The sequence below is a fragment of the Suricata suricatta genome, chromosome 3 (assembly GCF_006229205.1).
Source record: "Suricata suricatta isolate VVHF042 chromosome 3, meerkat_22Aug2017_6uvM2_HiC, whole genome shotgun sequence".
NCBI classification, from domain to species: Eukaryota; Metazoa; Chordata; class Mammalia; order Carnivora; family Herpestidae; genus Suricata; species Suricata suricatta.
The window spans coordinates 126,746,403-126,768,989 of NC_043702.1; the positions used below are offsets into that span (position 1 = coordinate 126,746,403).

General features: G+C 47.0%; 1 protein-coding gene across 3 annotated transcripts in view; it reads right to left on the minus strand.

Moving 5' to 3' along the window:
- ASTN1 (astrotactin 1) overlaps positions 1-22,587 on the minus strand; it is a 298,956-nt gene that overhangs the window by 135,790 nt on the left and 140,579 nt on the right. For 2 of the 3 annotated variants that reach the window (XM_029935125.1, XM_029935123.1), the window contains exons 6-8: positions 18,350-18,499; positions 17,142-17,333; positions 9,343-9,427 (exon numbers count right to left, since the gene is read on the minus strand). In XM_029935125.1, the coding sequence (XP_029790985.1) occupies positions 9,343-9,427; positions 17,142-17,333; positions 18,350-18,499 (427 nt within the window). The remainder of the gene's footprint in view (positions 1-9,342; positions 9,428-17,141; positions 17,334-18,349; positions 18,500-22,587) is intronic. The other variant, XM_029935124.1, reaches the window with a different exon arrangement.

Below are 22,587 nucleotides of genomic sequence, written 5' to 3' on the forward strand. Positions count from 1 at the left end.
GTGTGTGTGTGTACGAAACAAAGCAAGACCTGTAACAACATAATGCAATTTTTGTCAAAAAATTATTATACTTAAACAAACAAAAGGTCAGAATGTGTTCCCTCCAGGGAATGATACATCAGGTGGCTTGGATTTTCTTCTTCTTACTGTTGTGTGTGTGTGTGTCCTCTAGTTTTTCTACCCATTACATGCATCCCTTTTATAAAAAGAAAAAGCAAAAAACAAATATGCAATGACAAAATGTTTGCTCTCCAATTTCTCAAATTACATGAAGTTAAAATTTCAAAAAAATCATTACAGAATGAATGTTTGAACAAGAATCCAAAAATACTTCTCTAGGAAGAATAAACCTTAAGGTTATTTTTACTAAAATTTCACAGAAATTGTAGGTGGAATAAACACTACGAACTACTCACCTCTGAACCAGTTTGTCAGATTTTTATCAGGATTAGTGATATTAAAAAAAAAAAAACACTGAGTCCAGCATTATGAGAGCTATTAATCAGCATGATATGAGGGACTGCTCAATGTCTTCAGTGACATTGACGTTGTACCACATTAAATGCTGTGCTGAATGTGAGGCTTACTCCTTGGGGTTCATCAGCCCTTTGCTATTTACAGAGATGTTTTATTAGAGTTTGACCAGAATGCTAGACCCTGAACCACTTTCTCCTTTCCTCCAAAATCAGGTTAAAATTGAGGGTTTAGTCATTAAGAGTAACTTCCTCATGGGGGCGCCTGAGTGGCTCGGTTTAGCATCCTACTCTTGATTTCAGCTCAGGTCATGATTCCAGGTCATGGGATCAAGTCCTGTGTCGGGCTGTATACTGAGTGCAAAGCCTGTTTGAGATTCTCGCTCTCTTCCAATGCCCCTCTCTCCTATGCTTACTCTCTCTCTCTCTCTCTCTCTCTCTCTCTCCCCCTCTCTCTCTCTTTCAAATTAAAAAAAGCAAACAGGGGCGCCTGGGTGGCTCAGTCGGTTAAGCATCCGGCTTCGGCTCAGGTCATGATCTCATGGTTTGTGGTTCCGAGCCCTGTGTCGGGCTCTGTGCTGACAGCTAGCTCAGAGCCTGGAAGCTGCTTCGCATTCTGTATCTCCCTCTCTCTCTGACCCCTCCCTGCTTGCACTGTCTCTGTCTGTCTCTCAAAAAGGTTAAAAATAAATAAATAAACATTAAAAAAACAAAGAATAACTTTCTCATGGAAAAAGTTCTGAAAACAGTAATGTACCACAAAGATACTTTTAAAGCTTCCTTCCTTATCTTTTTCCTCCAAATTCTGTGATTATAAGAGTAATACATGTTTATTGTTAAATTATGAAAGAGAACAAAAATATATACAGAATTGAGGGGGGCAGTGGGAAGCAAACTTTTGATGCATAGCAAAAGAAATTGGGAGGAAATGTGCCAAAATGGTAATGGTAGTTTTCTCTGAGCATGGAATAATGAGTGAATTTCTCTTCTATTTATTTTAAAGGAAAAAAAAAAGATATACAGCCAAGACCTCCAAAACCAGGGAAAATGCAGCACTAGTATTCTTAGACCTAAACCCAAAGAAGCTGAAGGTCCAGCGAGCATTCCTAGTGGAAAATAGCCATGCATTCAGTAGAATATATAAATTCAGGACACTATCTGGAAAGCATGGGCAAGACATAAAACATTCATTTCTATAAAATTGAAACAATTTATCTTCCATTCTTGAGCAGATGGGAGGGTAAATTGAGGTTGATTTTTTTTTCACCCTGGTGGTCATGTTGGAGGAAATATGAGTGTTCCCGCCTCCGGCACTGTTTAAAATAAGTCTCTTGGTGCCGTGACTGGACTAGTCAGAGAGAACATTGTGAGAGCAGCACCCTCCTCCAAGGGGTAGGCAGTACGGCAGGGGGCGACTGCAGGCGCTTGTCACTCTGGGATGGGTGGCACGGCGAGGGCCCTCTGTCCCAAGGGTGGGGGGTGTGGAGATGCAGATGGAGAGCACGGAACGTCCACCTCTCATCTACAGCTGGTGACTGACTTTCGGGGTGTTCTATGCAATTCACATTGCCTTCCCTTGGACATCTGTATTTACCTGACTGACTTAGCTCCAATACCCACCCGTCACTGTCAAGCGTGGCCACTGGCTCTGTGACGGTAAGCAAGTTTCTTCACCTCTCTGGCTCTCTATTTCCCCATCAATAAAATTCAAGGATCCTTTAGTTCGCACTCAGCCACAGTCCACAAATCCGTTCTTATTAGCATTACACGGGGTGGTGCAGTGCCCAGAGGGTGTCCTCCCAAGGGGTCTGGGGACTCCACTTCCAGCTCAGCAAGGGTCCTTAAGTCTTAAAAGCGTCTGGTTGTGCTTCAGCAGCATTTGGGGAAACTTTTTGTAGGTACGGATTCTGGATTCTCTCCCAGACCTATGAGATTAAAATCTCTAGTGGCAGAAATCAGAAATCCATATTTTAAATAAGCTGCTGAGATGCCTCGGGGAGTCCATTACTAATGACATATTTTGCTTTTGTATCCTCCTAAGTAACCAGGAAGGTTACCATTGCCTCTAAGAGAGGAGTGAAGGCCATCACCTAAAATGACCAGGGCCAGGCTCAGCACAGCTCGTTAAGTGCCTCCGTGCAAATTAGAAAAAGGTGCCCATCTGGACCAGCATCACCTTTGTCTCAGGGTTTGCTTGCCTTGGTGAACACGGGTTAGTTTTCAGGCTTTAGTCGCTCTCCTAGCCAGATGTCTGTCTGCAATGTACAAGGTCTATCACGGTACTCAGCAGACTGACCACACGCTTTTTGTGAAAATGGGTCAAGTCACACATGTTTTTACTTGAGAAAAATCCTTGAGAACAAGGTGCAGTTTCCCAAGCCGAGGGGGGCAACCTGATCCCATGACACCTGTCTGAGAAGGTTCTGGCGGGCGGGCGGAGATCTGGGTTCAATTGTTCAGTTCCTGTCTGCTTGTCCAGGGAGGCGTTGGTTCTCCTTCCACAGGACAGTATTTCTGCTGGAATCAGGTTCCAGCGAGGCTTCTGAAGAGAGAGGAAACTAGGAACTTTAGATCGAATTCTATAAGCTAAGATGAAGATCTGTCTGACATTGAAATGGGGAGGAGAAAGGACAGCCACGTTTCCATCAACTCCTGGAGGGCGATGGGGGTAGATGGAAGCCAAAAAAAAAAAAAAAGGAGGGAAGAAAAGAAGAATGAGAAATAAGGGGTCAAACACTGGGAACCCTTGTTAGGAATATGTGAATAAGTTAGGTGTAATTAGAAAGAGTCACACACACACACACACACACACACACACACACACACAGAGAAGGAGAAGGAGAACAAAAAGAGAGCTAATGGGGAGGTAATCCCATTTGTGCATGGCATGGCAGTGACAGGAGCTGGCACAGTGTGGTCGGGGCTGGAGGGCAGGGGGGGGAGGGCACCCAGGGATACAAAGAGCAGTGCCAGACTGGCCTACAGATCTTGTCTGAGGGCGTGGGGGAAGGTGAAGGGGCATCGGCGACACAGAAATCAGTGACATGTGGGTGGGGAAATAAAAGCCAGACAATGAGCTAGCAATGGACAAAGGGAAGTCAGGAAATGCTGTCTGTCACCCAGGACTGTCTGACTCTGTCTGAGTCACTTCTGAAGAGACTTTGGGCAGGTCAACATAGGCCAAACACTGCCCGAGACCCGGACTTGGGATCAGGGACGCTCGCCAGCTTCCCAGACGCTGCCCTCCAATGGGTGGGCAGGCATCCTCTGTCAGGAAGCTGTAAGGAGGTCTTTGCTCAGCTCCAGTGGTCAGGAGGTGAGGATGGGTTTGGGATCATTCTGAGTAATCGGGGGAGACTGGTCTCTGCTCAATACCTAGAACCCAGAGGCAGAGGCAGCCTCTCTACTGAGCTCTGGTCACTGTACTCAGAGCTGCCTCCAGGGAAATGTTACAAATGGCATCATTTGGGCAGCCCTCCCTCCCTTCCAAATTACTGCCATCAAGGACGTATTTTGAGCAAGAAAGAGGGACTGAGGCTAACTAACCATGACAGACTCCGTCCTCATTCTTGTCTTGAAAAGGAAACCGGATTCTACGGGCTGGGACATTTGCTCCTTATATGGATTTAGAATCCCCAAGCAGTCACTCTTGGGAGGGGGCAGCAGGGAGATGTGGTAGAAATAGAAAGAGAGAACAGTATGCACCTGGCACAATGGAAAGGCCAGAGTAAGGCAGCGTGGGCTGCTTGAGAGAGAGCGAGCGAGCATGTGTGTGCGCACATGCAGGCACACACATATGTGTTCTTATCTGGGGATGTCATGGTAAACGTGTTGGCTCCTGAGCAGGCACTGTAAGAAGGTTCGGTGAGCAGGGCCATTCCTGACAACAGCTCCTACAGCCTTGGAGAAGAGAAATACCTGTGCATCTCCCACCACCGGCTCTTCCTCTCATGAATCCTCACTCCATCACAACCCTTCAGAAATGTACTGATGTGTGATAGTTCTTTAGTGGGAAACCTCCTTGGTGTTGCCCTCTGTATCTGAGATGCCAGAATAGGAAATCAGACTATTATTTACAGGGAATTTTCAAATGCGTGAATTGTATCTAATGGGGTGTCCTGAGAAACGTTATCTAGAAGCCCTTGGGCATACTTTTAACAACAAAAAACTTTGGACGGCCTTTCTTAATAATCTCCAAAGTAGCTAAATAAATTTGTTTTTCTCCTCCTCTAGTATGTTCATGTAAATCAATCTCTCTTGCCTCCTCCAGCCTCATTTATTGGTTTCATTTCTTGTCTGTGAAAATTCTCAATTTGTCCTTGATGTCCTAGCAAACAAATACTAAATACGTAGTCTGATAGTCCCCGGCTGTGTCTATGAAGCCATAGGGGTACGAGGCTGTGGGTTTTTTAGGGAATTCATGCAGATTAGACAGAAAAGCCTCGTAAAGCCTCATGCTGGGGTAAGACCCTTTTATCCTGGGTCCTCTGCTGGACAGCCGTGTCACTTGGATGCTGTGGCAGGAAATGAGTGATTTTTGTTGCCAACCTCGAAGACCAAAAATATAACCTCAAACATCCCATGCTCTTTTAATAACTCATTAGAAATCTGTCATCCCTGACTTCATTTAAGTCTTTTTTGAAGCTATTTTTACTTTTATTGAATAGGAGCCTCTTGTGTAACGAGTTCAATAATTTTACGACTTGTGACCTGATCCTGTCACCTGGGTGCACAGTGGTGGCTACATTCACCACCCAGATCCCCTCACACATCTCTAACCTGCCTCACACACTTCTCCTTGGGCATTTCTGGCAGAATCAGCGTCACCAAAAAACTTCCTTATATATATGGTGCCTGATTCTGTCCTTCTTTGCTGTTTGATCTTGACAGCTTTATCTACAGAACAATTTTAGGACTATGTTTCCCTTGTGGAATTCAGATAAATACAAATTTAGATAGTCTCAAGAGGTTTTGTGTGGGTTTGTTCTGTGTGTGTGTGTGTGTGTGTGTGTGTGTGTGTATGTGTGTGTATGTGTTGTTTTGTTTTGAGGGTTGCTTTCATTTATTTTGATGGACCCAGAATGATAATGTACAATGAGGGAATATCCCACCATGTACACAGATGCCTTGGAACTTCTCTCTCCTGCTAACAATTTTAAGGGCACATATACATAAGTTTCGTGTCCAAAACCTTAGAAAGAAAGAGCTCTTCAAGAGCCAGTCTTTCCCTACTTTGTCAGCCTCCTCTCCTGTCTCTGTAAACTGCAGTCTTAAGCTCCCTGGGCTATTTATCTCCTAGTCCTGGAAAAGCCATGCTTCTTGTATCTCCATACCTTGACATACACTTTTCTCTTTGCTTGGAATTACCTGGGTGAGCTGCTAAATTGAACAGTTCAAAATCTGACTTCTCCACGAAATCCTATTCTCGGTTCTTAGATGTCACGTACGTCACCCCTTAGACTGTAATCACATAGACCTTTGCTCACACCTTTATTTTAATAGGTCTTAGAATTGAATGTAATGTTTTCATTATGTGCCCATTATCTATCTAGACTATTAGTTCTTCCAGAGCAGAGACCATATCTTCTTGTAATTAGCCATCTAGCTTATCCGAGTACGACAGGAAATGGAGAGGATATTTGTTGTAACCATGAATGAGTGAGAGCATAAACGATGGCACACAGCAGTGAGAGGATTTCTATAAATGAATCTGCCCACTCGCCCAGGTGCGCATGCGCACGCCACACATTCATACGCCATGCACACACATTCACCACGCACGTATGCACGTAGGTGCACGCGAACACACACACGGGTCGAGGTAAACGGGAGCACAAGGCAGAGGCTGGGTGAAGTTGCAGGTGTAACCTCTCTGCCTCAGAAAATCATCCATTTGTAAATTCTTGGATTTGTGTCCTTAATCCATTTTCTCCCTTGTCTGAAAGTCATGAATGCTTATGGCTACTTTTTTTCCCTTGTATATTAACCTAGATTTTTCACAAGGGACTTCATTTTAAATATTACTGGCCTGGGATTTGCTTGTTCTACTTCAAAAGAATGTTCAGCTATTTTTACCTACACGTTGCAAGAATACTAGGTGAAAAAACATAAATACCCACATGCGCTGCTTACCTCCACCTTCTGGAACATTAAATATTCAGGAAAATCAGGCCCACCATCGATTTTTCTATAATACCCCAATATGAATCATTAGTTGGCAATCTGTCAGGCAGGTTTCAACGCAAGTGACAGACTTCACGTTCAAATCAATTTCGATTAATTTTGCAAGAATCATTCAGAGAAACGTGGCATCAGGCCCCTGATTTAAATCAAGATGTATGGCATCCTCCACTTTTCATTTATCTTGTCATTTTGTGAGGAAAATGCAGCCATTTGTCTGACACTTTTTTATATACATATAAACCCCAGCTGCTTATCACTCCTGGTTCCATTATCCCCAGGACAGTCACTTTTTTCCCTCCTAACAGTTGCTCCATTATTTTATTAGTGTCCAAAACGAGACCTCGCAGACAGTGATGATCAGAGAATAATGGAAATTAGAGATGGAAATGACAGATTAGGTCTCCTTGTCTGTTTCCTGGGGCTAATGTCCCTGTCAGTCTGCGACTCGATGCTTTCGCCTGTCTTATTTTAAATGACACCAACGTGGGGCCTCCACCGAGTCCCTGGAGGCTCTTGTCTGCATCCTAAGACTGACTCTACACGCAGCCAGAGGGAATAACAAACCCCGTGCCATTACCCCGTGAGGCCAGGCCCGTCCTCGCGTGATCTGTCTGCAAGGCGAGGGATGTGGAGGCTTGAGCGATTAGCCACCAAATCCAATCACTGCAGAGGGCCAGCCTAGATCATTCAGGGCCAACAGCGAAATGATATTTGGTCATTGTTTTCTTCAGTGGCAAGTTCGCAGGCTCAGAGATAGAGAGCTGATTATCCATCACCCTGCACAACATTTTACTCAGTAAGAATCACAGCCAACCGAGAAGCTCAGCCACCACATAAGCTAATACCTTGACTCCGCATCCACTATGCAAACGTTTCAGGGACAAGAGAGTGAGGGGACTAAGGGGACTTTAAACAGCAAATGGCATTCTTTATCCGTACCCCGCCTGACATCTATCAGCCAAGTCTTTTGCCCTCCCCACCCATCTTTCAACAACACGCCACTTCATGTGCACTTACCCTTCTGCTAACACCTTCCCCCAAATTGTGGGGGGACACCCTCTCTTATCTGATCTCAGGTTCAGAGGAAAAAGAGCAATCGTTCATTTCCACTAACAAAAATTTTCACGGCATTTTGACCTCCTCAAGTTTTCTGACCTGTGACTCAGATTTCCTTTCCCTAACTTCATTCTCTCTTGTCCTTATTCCTCAACCTCAACCCGTTCCAGAACATTTGCCCTCTTCTAACGTCGATGGGCATCTATCACGCCTTGACTCAGTCATCAGCTGGCCAGTTCTCGGAGTTGAGTTCTTCCACCCTTCATCATAAATCATTTCCCTGGGCTCTTCAATCATTTTTATTGCTCTTCTCCCAACTCTCACCCATTTGTCTCCATATTTATTGCTTTGAGAGTCCAGAACTACATTCAGTATTCTAGGCTTGGTCTTGTCAGAATCGTACGGAGGGGCTGATCATCAACCTCCGGGACAGGAGTCCTCCACGGCAATACGTGAAATGATGGCGGTTCCTTTGTTCCACCTTGTCAGGCTGCAAACACATTTCTAATCTGCAGAAAAGCAATCACTCTCAGATGGCTTCTGCCTTGATTTCTTTCTAGTTTTCCCTGTTCCATCGACTGCTATTATTAGTTTGTGTTTATTGATCCCTTTCTCTATCCGCCCTGCTCGGTGAGGGAGCCAATGCAGAAAGCAGGCTCTCAGCACCCACGACAAAGTAGAACGCTGCTTCTCAAAAGCCAGAGAAGACGCCCAGTGGTGATGGTTGCCCAACAAAGTGAATGTCCTTAATGCCACTGAATTGTACGCACACTTAAAAATGATGAAAATGAGGGCACCTGGGTGGCTCAGTCGGTTAAGCATCTGACTCAGGTCATGATCTCACGGTTGGTGGGTTCAAGCCCCGCATCGGGCTCTATGCTGACAGCTCATAACCTGGGGAGCCTGCTTGGATCCTGTGTCTCCCTCTCTCTGCCCCTCCCCTGCTCGTGCTCTGTCTCTTAAAAGTAAACATTAAAAAAATGATGAAAATGCTAAATTTTATGTGATGTGTATTTCATCACAATAACCTTTTTAATGTAAAAAAAGTAAAATAAAAAGCCAAGACAAGATAACTTCTATCCCAGTCATGTGAGCTTGGGGGAAAGCAAAGGTCTCAGAAGGAAATGGTAACTCAGGATCCGGCCGAAACACCCTTACTTGGTACCGAGTGTTCTTGCATCTCCCCCTTGCTGACAGTGGTGGGGACATGAGTGTCTTCTCATACCAGTCTCACAAAGCTTCTCGAGCTCTGGGAGAGCTCCATGGGAGTCTGTGTGGCTTCGTGTGCCTCCCACAAAATCATCAGCTACGTTCTGCCTGTGGAATCCTGGTCGCTGGCGGTGTAATGCAAAGGAGGAGGGGGACAGCTTGATTTTCAGATCCCAGCTAGAGGCTGCAGGGCTGCGAGTCAGAGGCATCATCTCTGAACTCATAAATGGAGAAAGAGATGACACAGACGTCACTGGAATGGTATAAATATGGAAATGCATGGTGACATTTTTACCCATTCGCTATTCAGAATATAATCACCCCCTTAGCTCCGTTCCTCGCCATGCAATTGCTCCGAGTCCTGTCTACGTGGAGAAGGGTGAGATCTGGGAACTGGCTCATTTGCCATCCCCTCACTTACCCCTGGTTTGTGCCCCATTCATTCCGAATGCAAAGATGCTTGTGTACTGGATCCTTCATGTAACCCTCGTAGCAAAGGCATTCCCCTTCGAAGCAGGGTAGGAAGAAGGAAAAGAAACATGAAGTCATTGATTAACAGGTCTGTTTGAGAAAATGAACATGAAATGATCAGTTAAACTCAGGCTCTAATAATGGTGTGGAAGAAACAATAAATCCCTTTAGGTCATGCATTCCCGTCTCGACTGCCCACAGGAATGAACACACCCCCAATCTCTCCACTCTGTTCTAATTTTCTCTAGTGGAGGAATCTAACATTTGCAAAGAACCTGCTATACATGCTCAGTAAACACAAAGAATGAGAACTCTGAGCAAAAGGACTTTTTCATCCCTATTTTCTCAGTGCCAAGTCGATTGCAAGGTGCACATTAGCTGATCGTTAAGTGTTTAAAGAGCACAGAGTGATGTATTTCATCAAATATTTCTAAGAAGCTTGAAAAGTGGGTATTGCTAGCTATGCTATGCTGATAGGGGAAACTGAGGCTAAGAAAAATTAAGGGACCTGGAGACAGCTTCTAAGTGGCAGAGTTAATATTTGAGCCTATGACTGTCCATCGCTGGGCCTTTAGTCCACAGAACTACATACTTAGGGAAGGCCACTTATACTTATTATGGTTTTATAGGGACTCTGGGTTTTAGTTGTTAAATTAAAATGGCTAATTATTTTGGAGCTTTTAAACAGAAGAACCATTCACAATTCTATATTTGTTTAGGATATTACTGTGCTTCCTTACTATTCATTTCTCCATTGATATACCAAACGGTCCACAACCCCTTTGGAACTGTATGCAACACCATGTGTGTGTGTGTGTGTGTGTGTGTGTGTGTGTGTGTGTGTGTGTGCATCTCCTCACAACAGGATTCCAGAACAATCTTCTGATTGACAAGCAAAATCAGGACCCCCAGAGATTAAGAATCATTGTTCCACTTACTACTGATCTTGGAAACATTTGCTGCTGTGTCCTTCTATTAATAATCCTTGAGTAATGCCATGTATCCCTAAACTGCTGAGACCAGAGCCACTGAAACACTAATGTGACCTCTGTCACTGGCTGGTAATCCATAGGTAGTAAAAGGACAGGGTATGACTTCCTACAATTTGTAAATAGTACAAAGTGGCATGCCCAAAAGAGACAAGAGACATAAGGTTTCCTCATCTTTCTAGGAAGAGACACTTTAGAAAGGGATATACATAGCTTTGCGTATGATTCTCTGTTTTCTAAGATAAAAAAAATAAAAATGAAGTGAGGGGTCCCCACAGTTCTGGAAGGGACTGGGTGGATTCCAAAGCAATGAGGCTTTTTTGTTAGGATCTAAGCTTAACCTTTCCTTCCAAGATGAGCCTATGAGCTACTGGCCATCAGGGCCCCAGTGCCAGGTAACACCCATTTCCTTCCTCCACACCTGTTTAGCTCAAGGTGTTGAGGAGTGGAGTGAAAATTAGTTAACTTCTGAGTTTATGGGGTGTCTACACAGGGTATGAGGTCAGCGCTTTGTCTCCTGTATGGAAAAGTCAGACTTCCACGTGGGCTAGATTTACAACAGGCCCAAACTTATTGGCTTCCACGGTGCTGAGCTGTGTCCAAGAATGGTCAGGGAGCTAGGAGTGGAACATAGGAAAACAAAGCTAGAAATCGGGGAGATGATAATAAAGGTTTCAGATGAATGATGTTTCTCTGGCAGAAGGGAAGATAAAGAAGGCAAACACCAGAGGATCATAAGAGAAGAAAATTACTAAGGGGCTGGGCTTCATATCTTACCAATTCCAAAGAAAGCCTGGACTTGAGACTATAAGCCATACAAGAGGAGGAACAAGGTTAGGTTTTGTTGTTGTTGTTTTGTTTTGTTGCATAAATAGGGATTTTATCAACAGTGCATAATGGAAAATTACGTAATTTCAAATTTTGCCCCGAATTTACAGATAACACGACCACCACCGTTCTCAAGATGCAGAGATGAAAGGCAACTAGTGGATCAAGTGCACAGACAGGTTCTCCCTTCAGAAGATCATCTCCCACTTGTCCCTGTGGACATCAGGCATGGGTATGATGCTGAAGAACAAGAAGTAACCTCAAGAGGTTGCCGAGCCCATCACCGTGACTCTTAGAAAGGTCTTGGCTGGAGACCATGCCTTGGACTTAAGAACTGACCAAAAATGGAGTCCTTCCATGTTTGAGATCTAGTTACTGCAAAACATGTAAAAATAAATGCAGTAACAATGGAGAGTTCAAGCAAAGCCTGATTTTCCTAATGATGGCACTACCTATCATTTGTAGAGCACATTCACTTTTCTCAAATTGCCTTCACAGTCATTATCCCCTTGTGAGATTCTGTCACTTATTACCATGTGGGGATGTGTTGCCGACAAGATAGAGCTTCCCTCCGTCTAATGTCACATGCGGCCCAAAGTCGGAGCAACAGAGACATTTTCAAACATATCAGGCTAGAGTTTGAGGATATCCAAAATCTGCCTCCCAAATGATCCTCATTTCCGGAACCCACCAAACACTCCCCTTCTGTATTCCTCCTCAAAACCAGTTGGGCCAACTACACCAAAAAGGAGTTCAGTCTTGATGAGGAAAGTTGCCATGGCAACCAAATGCTAAATCTTGACTTTAAGAGGGGTTTCGTGCAAGCACAAGCGCCGACTGTTAGCTGTGAATTTTAAAGACCCCACAAGGGTGTTGGATGCCCTCCTAAGCTCGAAGTGTTACAGTCTCTGCATCTGCTGTGACAGATGGCAGGGAACACATGACGTGCCGGCTCTGTGGTGGTGTTCACAGGAATCCAATGGAGGGACGTGTCACGGCCACGGAGAGGTGCCCGAGCAGGATGGATTGTGCCCTACAGGAGGCACGCACAGTCAACCACACTGCCAGAGAGTAGAAGCCCACCAAGAGGTGATCCAGGCAGGGCCTGGACATGGCTGCATTTGATTTGTGCTTGGTACCCTGAGGTCAAATGCCTTGAGTGGCTCATATGGTGCCCTGTGCCTTCCCTCATTCCCCATTCTGTAGGTGAAGAAGTGAGGTGCAAATCTCATCAAAGGATCAACAAGAGACCTTGAGTCAAGGGCTTCTTGGACATGACTGGGCTAGACCTGATGTGGCCAAAAGCCCTGACTCACTTATCCTTCAGGTAACTGTTGGCTTTTATGAAATGGAAGTGGGTGGCGTGCTCCATCTAAAAAGGGCAATCTCCATACAACATCTGGACTCCGGTAACATGTAACCACCTGGTCCCCTCCCCTGAGGACACATCAGGCAAGAGGCAGGCCTGAAGTCAAATAGCCCCAATTGACCCTGGGAGGGCAGACAGAGGGAAGTACACCAATAGTATATCCTGAAGGAAGGGGTTTGAATGGAGTTTGGAAAGAGTGGGCAATCCAGGTGGGAAGAACATAATTGGAAGTGATACTGCTCTGCCAAATTGGGTTTGAGAGAGAGAGAGAGAGGCAGTAGTTCAGATCAAGGAAAGGGGAGGAGGGCTCAAGTGAGTCTGGGAAACAGGTCAAGTGCCCCTCACCAGGTTTTACACATTTCTCTATGGTTAAGACTGGCTTCTAGAAAGATCTGGGGTGGGGGGAGGGTAGGAAGAATTTTGGTGGGTGGCAATCTTGGACAGCCGTTAAAATCTGATTTAGCTTGAAAGCCTGTTCTCCTTGTAGACTCATAGAAACGACATACATATCTTGAAAAGGGCAGGGAGCGTCTGTGGCCAGGACGGATGGGGGGCTGTGAAATCAGGAAGGTGTGCATGAAGCATCCACAGCTGCCCGACTGGTGGAACAAAGGCTGGGAACGGAGTGGTGAGAAAAGTTGCTGAAACCAGTTAGTCCATGTTTCCATCAGAAGACAAGCAATGCAGCAAACACACATTGTAAACAAAAACCCTTAGGAAGTACAGGAAAAGTCAACCTCTGGCTCGATCCAACCAGGGCACTAAGCCATTCAACCTCAGTGATTTGCTCTTAGCCCTCCTGGACCCGAGACGCACGTAGGGTTCCAAACCTGGGTGGATCTGGGGGAGAATGTCTGTGTGCACCTGGCCGAGGGCTTCCAGGCACTGAGCTAAGAGCTCCAGGTACACCACATCTCTCCCAGAGTGTGCTGTTACAACGTAGGAGGGAGTCTGAAATGGAAAACAGATCAGCAAGCTTTCCCCAGCTTGCTCTTCTGGAGACCCCTGATGTGTGTTCAGAAGATAAATGTCACCACCTCTGTGAACTGGGCTGGGAGCTACAGAGGATGACATTAACGATGCTTGTTCTCTCCCTCTTTCTGTTTCTACAGGCGCCATACAAATGACCACAAACAAATGGTTTAAACAACACTACTTTATTATCTTACAGCTCTGTAGGTCAGAAGCCTGACAGAAGTCTCACGGGGCTAAAAATAAGGTGTCTGCGGGCCTACACTCCTTTTAGAGCCTGAAGAGGAGAAATCTGATTGCTTGCCTTTTCCACCTTCTGGAGGTGGCCCACATTCCTTGCACCATGCCCCGCTCGTCCAGCTTCGAAGCCAGCAGAGGCTGGTGGGGTCCTCCTGCCGTATCAGCCTGCCCTCCTCTTCTGCCTCCCGCTTCCACTTTTTAAGGACCCTTGTGATTGTACTGAGCCTACCTATTGATCCAGGATATTCTCCTCATTTTAAAGCCGGTTTTGTAGCTGCCCTGCTTCATCTCTGCCATGTAACATAACTCGTTCACAGGTTCTGGGGAAGAGGAGGAGAACACCTTTGGGGGCCCAATATTCTGCCTCCCGCAGCGGCCGTTCTGGACCACTGTGCAGGTGATGTGTAAACACACGTTTAACTTTGGAACACTCTAGAAGGTTGCCTGAGGAGAGCTCCAGGCCCCAGGGAATGCTCCTTCACGGTGACTGAGCGTGCATGTTTGTGTGTCCATGTCTGCGTGTGTGTGAACCAGGGCACACGTGCACTTGCACCGTTCCACATCTCCACGTGGGCAGACCCCTCAGCATGGCTGGGAAAGCACACGTCCCAACACGATGACATTTCCAAGTGAGTTAGCTGAAGGATTGCAAAAATAACGTCGGCTTGACTCGCAGCCAATTCCCACACTCAGCTCTTTGGAGAAAGGCTCTAGGATGGAGTGTGGGAGGCGATAAAGTTTCTTACTGATGAGCGTGTGGGATGACCACATCATCCCATGTGCGGGAAGAAGCAGGGCGGGAAGGGGGAGGGCTTCCAATTCCAGCATTAACGAAAATAAAAGTCTCCCAGCAGCGCTTCGGAGATGAAGACGTTGCACCTTAGCTCTGTGCAGGCTTTGGGTTCCTCTCTGCGATCTCCCGCATGGCTTTCCATTTGGATATTCATTAACTGTCACAGATACGGGGAAGCCACTGGCAGAGGAGGGCTTCCCAAAGTCATTTTCGGCAAGGATTAGCAATGAGACGTCTGGGAAGACTGGAGGGAGGTGATGGGAACTTCACTGTGGACAAGCAGGCGCCCGGCTCCTGGCTGGGGGAGCATGCTCAGTATAATGATGGTTATGTACATAGTTTTGGGTGACAGATATGCTGGATCTGACGTGTCTGGGGAAATCAAGCAACCCCTGACACTCCCACCTCTGCTCTGACTTCCTGATGGATGGAACACAGGCTTATGCTTAAAGAAGCCGTGGGGCTTTGGGTAGGTTATGCACCTTCCTGGGGAATTCACACATTGATCTAAAAGTAAGAAGGTCGTTTCTCTCTAAGGCCCCTCCACGCATAAAACACAAACCCCTTCTCCCCACATGTAATTAAAAGGGCCTCCTGGTCTTTAAAACCTCAGCCGAGCCTTCCAGGGCAGTCTGGAGATCATGCTGCTTTCAGAAGTGAATTTAACTGCTCAGCTCGTCCCAGGATCTCCCAATCCAAGTCAGCAGTGGGGACCAGAGACCAGCTCTGCTGCACGGAGAGGCCCTGCCCTGGAGATGAGCCCTTCTTCCTTTCTCCCGAGCACACTGGCGTTTGGGCATGGTGCACAGCCCATCTGTTTGATTTGGTGTTTGCCTGACAGCGTGGTGGGGAGCAGTAAGTAAGCATAGTCTTAGACATCAGATTTTTAAAATGCGGTACTTTCTCTTCCATACGGGGGCCTGGAAGACCTGCGGTGGGCCCAGGTGAGAACAACTCTTAGACCTTAGAGGGTGAACTTTAGATGCTGTGGCTGCCTGTTACTCTCTCGAAGACATCTAGCAATGGTTGTAACAGAAGTAAGGCTGTATCTCCTGGACTCAACCTCAACTAATATCCCTCCACCCCAGCACCTGCACATGTATCTGTAGGAGTCATGTGTATGTGTGTGTATGTGTGCACATGTATGTATGTATATATATGTGCCTGGGCATGTATATGCATGTGTGTATATGTACTGTGTATGCTTCTAGATGTGTCTGCTTGTGTATGTATGTGTGTGTGCTTGTGTGTATGTGTGCAATGCACATAAAAGTATGTGTGCCACGTGCATGTGCACGCATATACTTATGTATATACATGCACATGCATGCATATGTAAGTGTGTGCACATGGATGCATACATGTATATGTGTACATGTTTTATGTGTGTGTGCATGCATACGTGTGTGTGACTGTGTGTGTGTGTGTATGTGTGTGTGTGTGCACGCGTGTGGGTATGTGTGTGGTGAGGGAGAAGTACATGAGGTACAGAGAGCTGGAGGAGTTGGCCCCTAAGTCCCAACATTTCCCTTGGGGGGTCTTAGCTATCTTACACCCCTTCCTTTGTTCTAAGGCATCATACTATTTCTCTGGAAAGGATCTATCAGTAGAACTGAATCTACTAGGACCAGGTTTTTATAAAGACTACTGGAAATGAACCATTTCTACAAGGAACGTAACACAGCAACCTGGACGGGGGGCCCACGCTCTTCGGGATTTGGAGTTCACGAAGTTCTCAGAGCGCGGCTGTGCGAGCCATGTGAGGGCACGGACCTACTCAGGGAAGCCCCCCCGCCCCGGTATCACGACGGCCTGAGAGAGGTCTCTCCCCTTTGCCCCCATAACCCCACTCCTAAGATTTATCTGAAGAATATAACTTCAGATGCACCCTGCATTTATGTGGAAAGACATTCATTTTGGTAGTATTTGTAAAAATTAAAAATTTAAAGCATCCTAAATGTCAAATAATAGGGAACTATTTAAATGAGCTATGATATAGGCACACAATGGAATACCAAATCGCCATTAAAATTATGCTATTGACGATTATTTAATGGTTCTGGGAAATTTTCATGATAGAATGTTAAGTGAAAAAAATCAAGAAAATGCTACTGGACTGAGTGTGCTTATGAGTCTCTAAAAATCATGCATGGATGAAGATCAGACGGGACGATATTACAATTTTAAAATGATTTTTCCAGAAGACAGAATTATAGATGATTATCATTCTCTTCAATGAGCTTTTCTAACTTTTCTAAATTTTCTGCAATAAACATGCATTAAAAAGTCGGTCCCTAGTAGCTGACATCTGCTAAATGCAAATGGCAAATGGCTGTGGGGGTCATCTTAAACGGTCTATACAAAGGGTGGAGGGCCAGAAAAGATACCTCCAAGGCTTCTGCTGGAAGAGGACACAGTTATAAGCCAACATGCTTGGAGGCCCAGCCATATACTGGCAGCGTGCACAGTCTAGGCTCCCAAAGGCAATGGAAAAAGTGGGAGAGATGGTCTGGGTTTCCAGGGGAGTGATTGCAAGAGGCATGAACTCTGACAGTTACCCGCTGCCCGGTGCTCCTGCCTACCAGTTTCGGGGTCACACTGGTGTTCACAGGGGTCCAGGAGCCGCCGGGCACAGAGGTCCATGGCCCAGGGCCCACTGGAGTTCTGCTGAGAGAAGAGCACCACTTGGGCTGGGTTCAGCCAGTCACTGGCATCCAACTGGCTCCCCTCCAGCAAGATGAAGCGGCTCCCTGCAGGAGAGAGAGAGGAGGCGTGCCCGTGTGTACACACAACAAGCACGCATGTGCACACACACACACTACTGAAGACAGTAAGGGATGGTCTGCAGAATGTCCCAAGCCGAGGTTGTTACTCCTACCATTCTCGGCCTGTCATGAGCCCCAGAGCAAGGGATCAGCAGATGGAGGCTTGGCCGCCACCTGGACCTCCTGCCACATCGTCCCCTGCCGCCTTGCTCCATCCCATCTCTACCGGGGTGGACCGAGGGAATCCTGGGACAGAGCAGCTCTGTGATGGCCATGGCATGGGTCCATCAGACCCAGCCACAGGCACTGGCGCTCGCCCAAGGAACAGGGACCTGCTGCCTTGTCTTCGCTTGCCACGAACTAGCAGGCCCTCTAACACCACGGACAGTCCCCACCTGTTTTCAGCCTTCTAGCGGCAGAGAGAACAGACATTAACAAGTCAATTAGGCGTTCTGGGCTTAATGAATTCAGGGCCTCTCAGAACCCACATCACTCCCTCATCATCTTGGGGTCCCCTTGGATGAAAGTAAATGATCGCTTTGGTGTTCTAGGCTTTAGCAAGTTACTGCAATTAGGAATTTCTCACCCGGGTATACCCAGACTGAAGCACGGCTGATTCTTAATCACCTCCTCCGCTCCACATAGCCTCTCACTTCCCCAAAGCCAGGGAATCTCGGTGTCGATCTACCTGTATCCAGCATGCTCTGTATTTCTCCACAAAGCCAGGGGCTTATTTTAAAACAAACAGAAATGAGAAACTGGAGTGGGCACAGAGAAGAGGAGGTAATCTGTTCAACTTCGAGGTTTTTTTTTTTTTTTAAACCTGCTTTCTGATTTCATCTGTGGACAATCCAAATTTGTCCTAAGCCCTACTTATCTGAGTTTATTTTTGCCTCCCTTACAGCCGTAAGTAACGGTGACCCCTGGCTTCTCCTTCTTCCCCACCCAGCCCGAAAACGTGCCCCCTGAAGAGGAAGCTGCATCCTCGGAAGTGAGCTCACCATCGGCGATCAGGTGCTCGGGGACATGCAGGGTGATTTTGACAACGAGGGGGCAGCTGACGTGGGAGGAGCACACGAGGCCAATCACACAGCTGGTGACGCTGATCAGCGTCAAGGTGGTCTTATTCACAGGACTTCGGGGGGAGCCCACTGGAAGCAAGAGACAAGCAAGACACGCAGCGGTAAGAATCTGGGCAGTGGGAGGCCACTCTGCCTGACCCAGTGAACAGGGGAAGCAGTGGGCGAATCTGGCCCGGGCTGGAAATGTTTCAGCTCACGACCCCGGCAAGCTTCATCCTCCTGGAATGCCATGTCGTCAGCTGGAGTCACAGGGGCTTAGCTTACTGGTGGCCCTCAGGGTCACCGGTGGCCAGCTGTGCACAAGTTCTCTGCACTCGTCCCGGGACAGGTTCGCAAAGAAATCATAAAGGAGGGCATTCTCCCCTTCTACTCGGTTGGAGGAGCTCTCGTCCAAGGGCGGCATCTAAGCCTCTACCTCGTTAGCCCTCTGCACTTCCCACTGCTCCTCACACGGGGCGCTCTCACACACAGCCCCTCCTCTCCCAGGGCTCCAACCACCTCTCCAACTACCTCTTGAGGAACTTTCCGAGCTCTGTGGGCGGGATACCTACAGGTGACTTTTCCTCTCTAGGGCCTGACAAGAGGAGAGTGTCTCCGTATGAGCAGAGATGTTGTCATGGCTGAAGCGGGTAAGGTTATAAATGGCAGCTTAGTGGGAACATAATAATGCTGAGAAGAAGACGCGCTCCGAGGCAGGCAGGGACAGGAATAGGAAGGAAGGTTTTCTTGCTGTGTTTTTGTTGGTTTGGCTTTGGTTTTTGTGGAGAAGACAAATGGTAGTAACAAGAGGGACCTTGCACCTGGAGGCAGATCAGATGTGGGAAAGAAAGCAAGCTGCCAACAAAATGTGTCCTTTGTAATTTTCTTATCATCTGACCTGCGTTGGCATTTATTAGCGATAGAAAAAAAGGTATCTGTTATGTCAGACAGTGGGCGAAGTGCTTGACGTACATGATTTTATCTTTATTATTTGCTTCCTTGGAATGAATCAGTGAGTCTGTACAGTAACTACCCACTATACAGGTAAGGAGAAGTTTCCAAAGATTAACCTCATCACGATAGTTAAAACTTAGGGAGTGTAATTATGTGTCAGGCGCCAGTGCCCAGGCTTTAGGGGACTCGTATCATTTAAAGTGACCACAATCTGAGGAGGCGGCTCCCACACAGGGACAATCAGAGAGGTAACGGGGCACGTCCAGGGTCAAGCGGCTACTAAGGAGCCCGAGATGGACGCACAGGTCCCGCTGAGGCCGCCCCCAGACGAGCAGCCCCAGACAGGAGCGGGTTCCCCAAGCCGGCCAGCCGGCGGCAGCTGGGATGAGAGACTCCAGGGCGGCAGGCCGACTCTGGGTCTGCGGTCCCTGTCTACCTAGAGACCTCCTATTCATGTTAGTAGCCTTTCAGCGAGGGGTCGTTTCCCCCACACTTAACAAATCTTTACCTCCTGCGGCAGATCTACCACCAGCACATCCCCCAAGCGCCCGAATGTAAAACCGGACTCTCCCTCTTTTCTGATTTTCCATCGCCTGGAGAACGGCGCCTTCAGCTACCTGGCTTTCTCAAGTGGGAAAACTCCATCTTGTCCAACCCTTTTCTCTGTTTCAGAAGCCACACCCTCCACCACCTCCAATGCCATTAAATCTTTTCTCACCTTGCGTCCAAAGTTCCTCTTGCCTACATTCTCTCTATCCCTGCCCATGCCCAGCATCGCACACCCGGGCCGCGGCAACAGCCATATGCCCAGTCTCCCTGCCTCAACCTTCCCCACCCTCACCTACCCTCCACCCCGGCCCAAGGGCACCCTTCATGAAACAGAAGCAAACCAGGCCCGTGCTCTTTAAAAGCCTCCTGTGATGCCAACTCAAGTGCTGGGTCCAAGTCCTCCAGTCCAGGAGTGCGATCTTCCAGCCTCAGTTCCCAAGCAAGCCGCAAACCTGCACAATCAGCTTCAGTCTAGTAAATTCTTTACCACTCTCTGACTAGACCATTATCGTTTATGTCTCTGTGACTTTGCACATATCATCTCCTCCTCCGCTGAATGCCACTTTGTCACCTTGTCAGCCTGGCATACACCTACTCTTCAAGTCTCAGCTCAAACAACATCTCTTTGTAAACACTTCCCTGAAACCTTTAAGAGCAGATTCTCACTCATTCCGTGCTGCTCCTCTAGCCCTGGGTGCACCCTGCTGTTATAGCTTTTATCACACGGCGTTGGCACTGTTTACTCACGGGACTGCAATAACTCGCTGCTCCTCCCCCTGCCTTTCTGGTCCTTCTGCATCCTCAGCCCATCATCCTGCATCTCTACCTGGCTTCAAAATTTCCAGTGGTTCTCTAGGACCTACAGAACCAAGTGCGAGCTCATGGCACGTGTATAGTCCTTTGGTAGCTGGCCTGTTATCCAGCCCATCCCTCCCGTGTGGCATACGCTTACACCCTGGATTACAGCCTCCATATTGAACTACTCTCACTCGCTTCAGAACACCATGTTCTTTTATGCCTTCCAGGCTTTGCATGCGCTATTTTCCTTACTAGGACGTCCTTACCCCAGAGTCTCCTTTTTCAAGACCTTCTATACATTGTATATAACCCAGGTCTCATTATTTTCTCCTTTTTTGCCTCCTATTGCTGCCACGTAGAATGACCTGTTCTGTCTTCTGAGGACTCACTTTACCTTATTTATAATACTAAATTAAGCCTTATCACAGTGTCATGTTTTCATGTTTCTTCCTCCTATCACAAAGCCTGACCTATGGCAGGTGAGTTATAAAAATTCTTGCTGACCTGATTGATATATTCCATTCAATGCAACAAACACTTACAAGCATCTATTATAGGCAAAAATCCTTCACTAGGCACTTTGGAAAAATAAATTGGACATGCCTATCCCTTAGAATCTTACAGTCTAGTTAATAGCAATAAACAGTTGATGTACTTGGGAGAGCTCGGCATTTTAAAGGAACAGTTTTACGCTGCAAAGAAACTCATTCTAATTCATTACTATGGATTTTCTTAAAACGAGATTTTCTTAAAGAAGAACACGCCCCTGTCTGGGTTGGATGGGCCAAGGGTGACTATCTGCTGTATATAAATAGATAAAGAGGATCAAGGGATCCACATTCTCAGCCTCAGGGATACTGAGGCACCCCATGTTAGGCTGCCCAGAGCCCCACTCATCTCTTGTGAAAAAGGGAGGGAAAAAGTTTGGTCCTGATAGTAGCAAAACTTACAGAAACTGGAAATGAGAAATTAAAAGGGCTGCTTCCAATCTCTGGGGAGAATGCCCTCAGCATGCAGAAAACTCAAGTGGAGGTAGGAGAGAGCTAAAATGAAAATGTCTTTTGGGGACTCGGGTTGATCACTGGTTGGGGAAAATGGTATGGAGAGTAACACAAGGGGATTCCACTCAAATATCCTCTGCTGACCCCCTCAAGGGGTCCCTGTCCAAGACTCTTTAAGATGGAGTGCTGTAGGAGCCCGGGCCACACCGTGGAAAAGTCAGGAGCAACGACAATGGGGACATAGTGCTCTGCCAGTCACCAAAAGAGGCACATTTTAATATAATTCAGTCCTGACAGGAGCCCTGTGCATGATGCATTGTTAACACACTTAACAGATGCTCAGAGAAGCCGTGTCCTTAACCAATATCACAGAACAAGTCGATGGTGAAGCCTGTGGAACCCAGACCTCCCTCGGTGACAGAAGTAATACCAGCGAGGTCACAGGCAGCGGCGGCCATATCTACAGCAGCCACACTCACACTTCAGGAGGAGTGGAATAGATCTTGGTTGTGTGGAATGACGAATCTGTCAGTGATGAGGGGGATGAGTGAATTAGCCGGGGCCCTGCCAGGAGCGAGGAGGGGACTTGGAGCCTTGGGGGTCCTACGATTCTACCAGATAGAGGACAAGAGGTCAAGTACCACAACACGTATCGGCCAGGCCATAGATCATTCCTCCACCTCCCCACCCCACAGCCGCAGCTCTGCCCAACCCCAAGGCCGGTGTGGCTGGATAACCAAGAGTACATACACATTTTCACATATAATGTACTTTGTCAACTTTATTTCCTGTGTCTAACCAGCAAAATATGACTCCTGAGGCTTCCAGAAGGAATTGAGAGTCTTCTGACCAAGAAATAGCCTTTCAAACAACTTG